Genomic DNA, 9,599 nt, shown 5'->3' on the forward strand with positions numbered 1-9,599 from the left:
TTAATTGACTTATTCATAACTTCCGAATGTCAGTCTGTCTGCGCGCGATCGAAAATTACTTTATCATTTTCCCCCTTCAAAAAAATAATTTTAGTTTAACGTTTCTACTATTGTTTCAAAAATCGATACGCGACGCAATGTCGCATCGCACTCGACAACAATTAATAAAATAAATTACGTCGATTACAACCAATCAAGATACTAGCAGTTAAGTAAATGTATAAATATTACATAATAAATTTCCTTCTGCATTGTTTTGACTTATTGTTTACGTTGAAGACGTATTGGCGCAAGAGACGACGAGTCGCGAGAGATAAGCGACGCGCGCATCAAACACAAACATGGCGAACATATACAGATATGTTAAATTTACTTAAAAATAAAATTAAAGTCGAACCTCCAATAACGACCACCTCTAAACGGCGTCCATTTGTTAGGCATGTTAAACAAAATGAATACGAAAGTAACCTTCAAACAACGGCCAATTATTTTATTTTCCTTGTATGTGGCCATTGTTCAGAGATTTTATACCATAGTTGGATTCAATTTGAATTACATAATATTGATTTTTAAGGAAATACGGATAATAAATATGAAAAAAATAATTGAACAAATAAATGTTCTGAAATAATATTTACATAAATAGAGATTATGCAACAAGTGGAAACCAACAAGACAATCACGCAATAAAGCAAGACAAGTTAAACTATCATAGTATTGTTATCATCTACAAAAGAGCAATTATCTAAGAATTGTAAGCTATTTTGCAATATTTTCTTAGTTAAAATAATAAAAATTCTTAAATATTTAAATATTATGCGAAGTTCTGTGTTAAAACTCCATTTTTTATATTCTAAAATGGCGGCACAGTCACGGGCGGGCATATGTAATGCAATTATTAAAAGATTCTATAACCTAATCAACAACGACAGTTTTAAGCAAATTATCACATTTAAAAATTAAAAATCTCGCAAATAAATGAAAAATACCCGCACAAATAAAGGAAATTCTCTAAAATTTTTAAATCATTGGAGAAAAAACCGTATACTGTATTTTATTTTAAAAAATAAGCGAGATTAGTATCTATTGACAGAAATCAGCGTAACTCCGCCTACATCAATCATTCTAGCCAATCATCGATCAAGTTTTTTTATAACTTCGATTAGTCTACTAATGCGTGCATATTATAAATATCGCAGAGGACCGCTTATGTAACGTTGTAGTCCATACACCATTAAAATGTCTGAGAGTGTAATTAAATACAGAAAAATTTCGATGCCATATTGAAATCATCTCTATTACCTATAATTTCTGAGCAATGGGCGACCATACGGGCTGTGGGTATAGTAGTTCAGTACATAACTATAAATTTGGTTATAAGTTAGATAATGAGAGTTCTAATTATTTTAAATTTAAAATTTATTATTTATATACTGTATATATAATAGAAGGATAGAAGGGTTGCCTGTCTGATTTATTTTACCAATCTTCCGTGGGAATAAATACAAATCTTGTTACACTTCTATAAAACGTGTAACTTGGGCCACTTAAGTAGGGATGACGGGTAGTGTAGTGACTTAAAACTTGATAAAAGTATGTAAACAGATCTTCACATATACCAATAAATAAGTGTTGTAATATGAATTGGTTAACTGACTTTTGGACCCACCCTATATGTTTAAATTTAAAAATATATAGATTATATTATAATTAAGTTTGAAAATTACCTTAGTAATCTCTATCTAAATCAATTTGCATATTAATTAAGGCTAATAGTGATAGAATTTAAACGTATGCAAATTAGATGACGTCTAATGTTGCATCGAGATTGTATCGCGTATAGAATGAACGTTAAAAAGGGAACAAAATTTGATGTTGTTCTAGATAAATTCTTTCATTTCTCCTCCTCCTCCTCCATTCTTATCTACATGATGATCTGTTGAACCAAAAATAAATTGTTTGTGGGGTGTTGCAATGCCAGATGATCAATGGTGATGAATTTTTTAAAAATATTTAATAGGGTAAATTCCTTAATTTGTATAAAATACGATAAAAATTAAGGTAAGAATATTTCGGAGTGAAAAGCATAAAGAATAAATTAGCAACGAGTTGCTCAGCTTTCCCAGCGACGTTTAAAACTGCACGTAGCGCCGTCTGTTATCATATTTTAGCAGAAAACTTTCTATATTTTTAATTATTGCAAAAACCTTAATTTTCAGGATAGGGATGAGTTTTATATAAAAAAAATTGTAAATGCTAATAACGAGTAAAACCGCCATTAAATCCGATCCTACTAGCGATATACACGACCCCCTTTATCTCCCTACCCCCTCGACCTTTAACCACCAAAATTTAGTAGCATCGACCCCCCTGACAAACAAACCTCCCTGCAAAATTTCAGAAATTTTCGACAAAAAGCACGGGAGTTCTTAAGCTTCAAAGAGGATAAACAAAATCGTGCCCCACACACACTAACATCCATACATACAGAAATTAATCCCGAATTTTTCTGAAAAATGTAAAAATTTTGGGGGTCTTGTTTTTGACAGATTGCCGTACTTTTCCTGTTATATATAACAGCCGGGAAAATAAAAATCATCACAGGTTACTTTAATTTAATGATTTCAGTCATCTTTAAATGTTTAATGCTCACTTTGGCTGAGTGGATGGAACCACCGAACACTGGTCATAAGTTCCTGCATGCCAGCAGACCGAGCGACGTGGAGTTTTCCGGATTTTCTTCACATTAATAGCACCCAAATAGGGACCAGTATCTCATAAAAGACCCAAGGGGGCATCACGGGAAACACCTCCTCGGCAGATCGCCATTATGTATCGTGTATCGTATGAATGTATGTAACGTGCTGCCGTGCAATGCAACACATGAGCAATCTGCCAAGGGAAAATGCCTCTCAGGAGGACTTTATGGGAAACTGGCCCCTATTTAGATGTTACTAACGTAAAGAAAATCCGGAAAACTCCATTTGGTCGGCCTGTTGGCGAAGCACGAACCCACTACCAACTACCAATGTTCGGTGGTTTCATCCACTCGGGCTAGGATATTATGTAGGACACATGTCAGTAATTTACACAGCGAATCTGCAAATAGTGGTGTATTTTACACAACAAATAAATACTGGTGTAATTTACTCAGTAAATCAACACGCCCACCTCCAAAAAGAAACTTAAAATGATGGACATTCAAAATTCCCCGGACACCGGTTACAAGGCCAACATGTACTGTACTTGTATGACTATCCGCAATGGCGTAACAACCGTGTTAGTTAAGTTGGAAGTTTCTGGGGACCCGAAAACCAAGGAGGCCCGAATCCAGAGGTACTTATCGATATAAATAATCAACAAAATGCAACTTACCTTATTTCTGTCAAAATATACAAAGACGTTCCATTGTTGGTGGCATTGTTAGCTTCATCATATTAATCGTGTATTATTACAATATGAAATTACGTGGAATTATTTTAAATTAATTTGCAAATCTAAATACGGAAAAGCTTTTTTACTCCACATTTGCATTTCTTCTTACCATAAATTTTAAGTTAGGATCCTCAAAACAAAAAAAAAGAAAAAACCCGCCCCCCAAAAAACAACCGAATCTGCCGTTTTCGGATCAATGAAAATTATGAATGTATTTAGGAAACAAAGACCTGACCCTTCTTTTTCCATTTTTTACATCTTTCCCCTGCGTTATATTACTACACAGGTTCTTTTCACTATACTCATTCCGGGTTCGGATAGACTTACAATGGGGTGGCCGGAAGGTTTTGGTGGACAGGATTCGATTCCGTGTCCTCTACAGCAGAAGCCTGAAACCTCCTTACCATCAATCTACAGTCTCGACCCTAGTCTTGTCATTGTGACTTACGCAGCAATTTCACATTCCGCAAATGGTTCAAAATCACCCGACTTAAATCCAGATTCTAATGATTCACATTGGCGAATAGTCCTATCCCTACCACCCTCTTGGAGGCATCTTTTCTTAGGGGATCGCCCACATGTTGCGTTACCATATTCTATCAAACCAAATCAAATATCAGGTTCCATCCCTCATCACCCAGTCTCACCCATTATCGGCTTGGCCGAACCCTCAACGGGTATGAAAAGGACCTCGTAGTGTCTACAAAGCTATAAAAGCCAAAAATGAAAAAAAGATAGTACAAGTTTTGAATTTTAACAAGGCAAGTGCTACCATTAAACGCGGAGCACACCAGTGGCCAAGTGGATAAAACCACTGAACACTGGTAGTGGGTTCGCACTTCACCAACTAGCCGGCCACATGGAGTTTTCCAGCTTTTCTTCACTTTTGCAACGCCTAAATAGGAGTTAGTTTTCCATAAAAGATCTCAAGGGATATCCTCGACAAATAGCCCCGCGTGTCACGTTGCCGTAAACAACAAAACAAAACTACTGAATCTCTACGTTATTTCAATTATTTAAAGATAAATTTATTTATTCAATAATGTTACCGATTTTACAATAGTTTCTTTGCAGTATAAATATTGAATCGACTTTTTAAATTAATCTTCTGAAAACTCTTCAGCACGATTCATATTTCTGTAAATTTTGGAAATCTGAGTCTTCCGAAAAATCGGTCAAGTTTTTGAAATCTTACACACTGAAAACACTTTGGTCTTCAAAAAATTTCTAGTTTTTAGAAGAAAATTTAAAAACGGCTTGAGGAACCATAACGTTTCTGAAGGCCTTCAAAGCTTCCTGAAGATTTTCAGGAATGCTTCAGTGATTTTGAAAAGCTATCTCTTAAAGCAGCTTTGAGGATATATTATCGAAAATATTTGGAAATATCCTAAGAAATGCAAAGATTTTTTAATGAAAAAATCATATTCCAGCAACTTGCCGACTTGACTTGAAAACGTATGCATTTAGGAGGATCAAGTAGATATTCCTCCTTAATTTGAATCCTTATAAATCATGTTTTCTTTCTCCTTGATTTAACAGACAACTGTCTCGCATAATAACGTTTCTTCCCAACGTAACGCAAGAATACGAAACAAATAAAAAACAGCAAAAGGAAAGGAAATGGAAAAATATGAAACCATAGATTATAGGATCTTCTTATCAGGCACCTTCCATTGCTACAAAATAAGAAAAGCGCTTGTTATAACCTGTAATTCTACCATATATTTGAATATATAAATTACTTTACTCGCCTTAAACATCTTCCGAAATTATTGCCACATAACGAGCCTTCTTGTTTCAAATATAACCGACGATCAGGAGTGAAAAAATTGAAACGTTGACCACTGAGACATGAAGTGTTTGGGCTCTTGCAACATATGTGACATTCCCAACGAATAAACTTACATTCACATAATTCTAAACCATTATCTTCGCAAATGTTACTGATGCATTTACCATCGCGGCAGGTCCGTGAAGTTCCAAGACAAGGTGATCCATCAGGCTCAGGAGATGTTGGACAGAATGGTGAATCTACACGACACGTACTGGAAACGTTAAAACAGGTTTTATTACTAAAACATGTCGTGTTAGTTTTTGAACCAAAGTTGCAAGAATCATCGCAACATTCTGATAACTCAGGAGAGCATTGAGCATTTCTGCTTAGAGTACACTCGTATGGAGATCCTTTAGGGTTGCAACACTTGCAATTACTAACAGATTCACCGCAATCACACGATTCTCCCTCTTCAATGACACCATTTCCACACGTCGATTTCTCGAGTTTCTTCAAACAATGATCTATTTTACACAATGAATTTTAGTATATCACATTGCAATGATGTACAGAATGGTCAGAATTTAGAAAATGAGATCTGGGTTCTTACCTTTTGCTTTAAGAGTATGCCTCAAAGATTTCAAACTACAAGGTGAAAACTTAAAATTATTTGGATATGATCCATAAGGTGAATCGGGATACATAATATAATTTCCAGCCAAGTCGTTGGAATCGCCAGGTCTACAGGTCACAGGATCGTCAGAACATCCGAAAGCGTGTCCAAATTGATGAACTAAGTTGGAAGACATTCGAAATCGCGGCACTACGCGATTTCTTTCAAGATTTGAAATAAATATCACACCGTTTCTCTTCGAACTGTTTGAAGACTCGGAACAGATTCTATCAGTAATTCCTGTTATGGCACAACCCGATTCGTTCCAGAAATCTCTGTGACAAAAATAGATCGACATGCAGTAAGGATGATGATATTTTGATAAATGTTCCAGAAATTCCTTATAATCATTTGTTTTTATATTTTGTATAGGATGACGGATGATGTTTTCACTTTTTAAAATTGTAATCATTTCTACATTAAATCCGATCCCGTCCGGTTTGCCATCACCATCTGCATCTACATTTTGGAAGATGATTTGGGCATTCATAACATGATACAGCATTTCTGAAATGGTTCTATTGAGATCGTTGTTCATATAATTGAAGAACGTGTAATCTGCTAGAAGCTCTAAAGAACAACTCAACCGAGATCTGAAAAAGAAAATTTTATGTAGAAAATATTTAGTTTGGTTTACAGAACGAGGCATAAACAGAATATCTTGAACATAAACGCCAAATGTTAATTGGTAAAAAGATCATTCCAGTGTAACAATCGAAAATTATGCTAAAGAACCCGTGTAGCATCTAATGTAGAGTTATATGGCCTCCAAAATGGAGCAGAGTAATGGGATAACAGAACAATCTGTTGAAGGAAAAGTGCCTCTAGGGAAGGCTGTCAATGGGAAACTAGCTCCTATTTACGTGTTAGACACATGAAGAAAACTTATTGTCAGGCGCGAACTCGTGACCAACTATCAGTGTTCAGTAGTGCAGGGCAGTCTTACCAGAATTACAGATCCCTGGGCAAAGCAATGCATTGGGCCCTGCCTACACAACCGGTTGGTGATCCAAAAATTAGTGGTCTGTGCGTGCATGAGGCCCTGGCAATTGCCTAAGCTTCCCCACTTGTTAACCACTGCAGTGGTGTTATCTAGTAGGCTACTACTGCGCCCTTCCGAAATAGAAACGTATCATTCTTTTGGGTTTGATATAGAGAACGTATCCTCTATTTTGACTTTAAAAATGTCCTTTTTCAAAACAATTCTCTTCCATTCGTAATTTTTCGGATCTACTCAAAATTTGTAATGTTTATGCCTGCATCCTGATACACCAGTTACTCATTAATGGTAAAAAATTTAACTAACTTTTCATTTTTTGCTAAAATATTCGAAGAATAATCGTAAAGAATATCACTTTCCTTGCTGATTTGCAATTGGTTTACTTCCAATTCTTCCTGGCAAATTCTTTTACCATCAGTATCAGTGTTGTAAGCAACGACTGACTTAAGGCTATAAGCGATAACTCCCTTTTGCATACTAGAAAATTGTTTATGGTAATAGTTTGGTTCTACGTAATAAACTTCACCGCCATCTTGAAAACTTCCAATAAACACACCATTTACAAAATACCCGTAAATAATTGGTTGATCGGAGGATGTTCTTACGAATATGGATGCAGATGGCATGTTTCTAAGATGCAACTTTACGGCTTCCTCTTCCGAATGCACGTACACTTTTGCTGCTACAGAGAAGAAAGAATCGTCCATTTTCAGGTTAAATTTATGGAATTTCTGGTGAATCGAGAATTTCAGTTTCACATATTGCATGTCATTTTTAATGAATGTAGATATGTTAAGATAAATGAATGAGTCGATTTTATATACGTCACTTAGTGCTGAAGAGTATCGCTGATAATTTATGCAAATTAGGAAAGCGATAATCACAGAAAACACAACGCGATACATCGTTAACTAATTCGTTGAAGAAATTCCTTTATCAAGCCGAAATCGAACGCAATTTCAAATTTTAAATTAATCTATAACAAGGCTCGCTCGACGAATATAAATTTTATTCAGTTTCATTCGTTTTTATAGAGTGGCTCGAAAGTTAGTTAACAGCCGCATATTATTATAGTATTAGTAATTCAATGGTATTCAAATAAATGGCGTAAATGTGCGTGTAATCGTCGTAAAAATATCTCGGTAAACTGACTTTTGGTCCACTCTGAACATGTGGCGTATTACCATTAATGTTAAAAGTTAACACTAAAATTGTTATTTTTGTGTAAACTAAAATGTTATTTTTGTGGCTAGTATTTTATTGGTTGAAATTGTAAACAATTGGATGTTCTTAATGCATGTGTTACATCACTGGGTGCTGTAATTGGATTACTTTTTCACACTTGAATATTATACATGTTAAATAAAGATTACATTAAAAAAAAGCAATCCTTCAATTCGTTTCACAAGCAAGAACAGTGGAGAAGAATGGCAGCCATTTTGAATCTGACATCAATTTCAAAGCACGTGGAATTTGAAATTCTCCAATAGTTTTCCAGTTCTTACAAACGGGTCAAATTTAAATTTGCTTATTTATGCCTCATGTTTTAAAGATTTATTTATGATATTAAAGATAAATCTAAATATATTTCCGTTTTATTATTTCATATATCATAAGAGCCGTCAAATTTTATTTATAAGACTACGTTATTTTACTTTTCCCATATTGTTCTTCTACGTAGCGTCAAACCTGTGACATTTGACATTTCTTCCAAGATCTTTTAGCGCTACATTATTATTATTACGTAAAATAATGGATTATTGAGACGGTTTTCGAACAAACATATTCAATTGTTGTGGATTCAAATGTACGTGGTCGTGCCATCTCTCTGGATGCTCCATATATATGGCTAAAGATGTGGCAGCACTGTTAGAGCGCCCAGAGAAGTGGCACCCATCAATGCTCTATATATAGAAATAACTTGCCAACTTTCAAAATTTCATTCAATGCTAAAACTTAATGCGAAACAAAGAGACAGTTTTGTAAAGGTTTTTTTACATTTCAGTGCTCCTTAATAGGGGGGTCAAACTTCATCCAATTACTACGCTAATTCCCTGGCAGCCGGGAAAGTAAAAATGAAATTTATCAAAGAAATATCTGTCCGTCACGCTCTATAAACCGATACTTCATCTTAGCCACTAGCAATTACTGTTCAGCTGACACGACGACGTATAAGATAGCGAGCGTGACGGACAGACAACAACATTATTTAGTTACATCGATCCATATCACATTAAACCACGTTCAATAGGAGCGATGCCAGTTGCAAATGATGCGAGGAAGTATTAATAAAATTGAATTCTCTACGAACAAATAATAATAAAAAAGAAAGAAAGAAAAAAAACCCATCTTTAAATTGTTCTCTCATAAAAATAAAATTATTTTACTCTTCTACAAACGTTTGCTTTATTGGATAGAAAAATCAATTTTTATTATTAGAAGTGGCTAGTATTTACGGAGCATATTAGAGGAAGCAAAACCGGATGAAATTAAATGTCTTCTCTCCCCAAATTAAAAAAAAATATACATATATTTTTCTGCGAACTTTTTAGATAAACTCGCTTAAAATTCTATTATCGTATAGAGGTGTAAATTCTGTAAACCGGCTCAGCTTATATATATATATATATATAAACTTTGATACAATCTATCAAAATCAATATCACCTGTCAAAAAAACTTGACGATAAAATGGATTTTTTTTGTGAATAATCAAGA

General features: G+C 34.7%; 1 protein-coding gene across 1 annotated transcript; it reads right to left on the reverse strand.

Annotated features, from left to right (window-relative positions):
• Positions 1–4,416: 4,416 nt before the first annotated feature.
• On the reverse strand, positions 4,417–7,880 carry LOC111639124 (disintegrin and metalloproteinase domain-containing protein 10-like). The gene is made up of 4 exons (XM_023384906.1): positions 7,189–7,880; positions 5,820–6,475; positions 5,187–5,733; positions 4,417–5,111 (listed from the first exon to the last, which is right to left on the reverse strand). The coding sequence occupies exons 1-4, from the start codon at positions 7,785–7,787 to the stop codon at positions 4,946–4,948; spliced, it is 1,968 nt and encodes a 655-aa protein (XP_023240674.1). The 5' UTR covers positions 7,788–7,880; the 3' UTR covers positions 4,417–4,945.
• Positions 7,881–9,599: the final 1,719 nt, after the last annotated feature.

The sequence above is a fragment of the Centruroides sculpturatus genome, unplaced genomic scaffold (assembly GCF_000671375.1).
Source record: "Centruroides sculpturatus isolate CEXI.00-Female unplaced genomic scaffold, Cexi_2.0 scaffold1334, whole genome shotgun sequence".
Classification (NCBI taxonomy): Eukaryota; Metazoa; Arthropoda; class Arachnida; order Scorpiones; family Buthidae; genus Centruroides; species Centruroides sculpturatus.

Bases quoted from the DNA above. Each gene is read 5' to 3' on its own strand.
- LOC111639124 (XM_023384906.1), bottom strand. From the start codon at position 7,787: ATGTATCGCGTTGTGTTTTCTGTGATTATCGCTTTCCTAATTTGCATA. The intron at 6,476-7,188 runs GTTAGTTAAATT...TTTCTTTTTCAG, and splicing joins ATTTTAGCAAAAAATGAAAA to ATCTCGGTTGAGTTGTTCTT. The intron at 5,734-5,819 runs GTAAGAACCCAG...TGTGTAAAATAG, and splicing joins GCATACTCTTAAAGCAAAAG to ATCATTGTTTGAAGAAACTC.